General features: G+C 58.4%; 1 protein-coding gene across 1 annotated transcript in view; it reads left to right on the top strand.

Moving 5' to 3' along the window:
• Positions 1-221, top strand: part of LOC119594899 (mucin-5AC-like) — a gene marked incomplete in the record, with an annotated part of 17,458 nt that overhangs the window by 932 nt on the left and 16,305 nt on the right. The window contains 1 exon segment of the mRNA XM_037943973.1: positions 1-221. Coding sequence (XP_037799901.1) covers positions 1-221 — 221 coding nt within the window.

Raw genomic sequence — 221 nt, 5'->3', positions numbered from 1 at the left:
GGCAGCCTCCCACACCAGCAGCCTCTCCATTCTCCGTTCCCAGCAAGTCACCAGGAACAGCATTACCGCGCACCTCGCCCAGTCCATCATCCTATCATCCAACCACCCCATCACCCCATCCAGCAGTACCAAGTCCTGTCCCATATAGCACGCGATCTCCTGCACCATCTCCACACAACAATGTCAGTGCCATGAGGTCCCCTGCTCCACCAACTCCCTCC

Source organism: Penaeus monodon, chromosome 34 (genome assembly GCF_015228065.2).
Source record: "Penaeus monodon isolate SGIC_2016 chromosome 34, NSTDA_Pmon_1, whole genome shotgun sequence".
Lineage (NCBI taxonomy): Eukaryota > Metazoa > Arthropoda > Malacostraca > Decapoda > Penaeidae > Penaeus > Penaeus monodon.
This window is presented reverse-complemented; position numbering and strand designations above follow the sequence as displayed.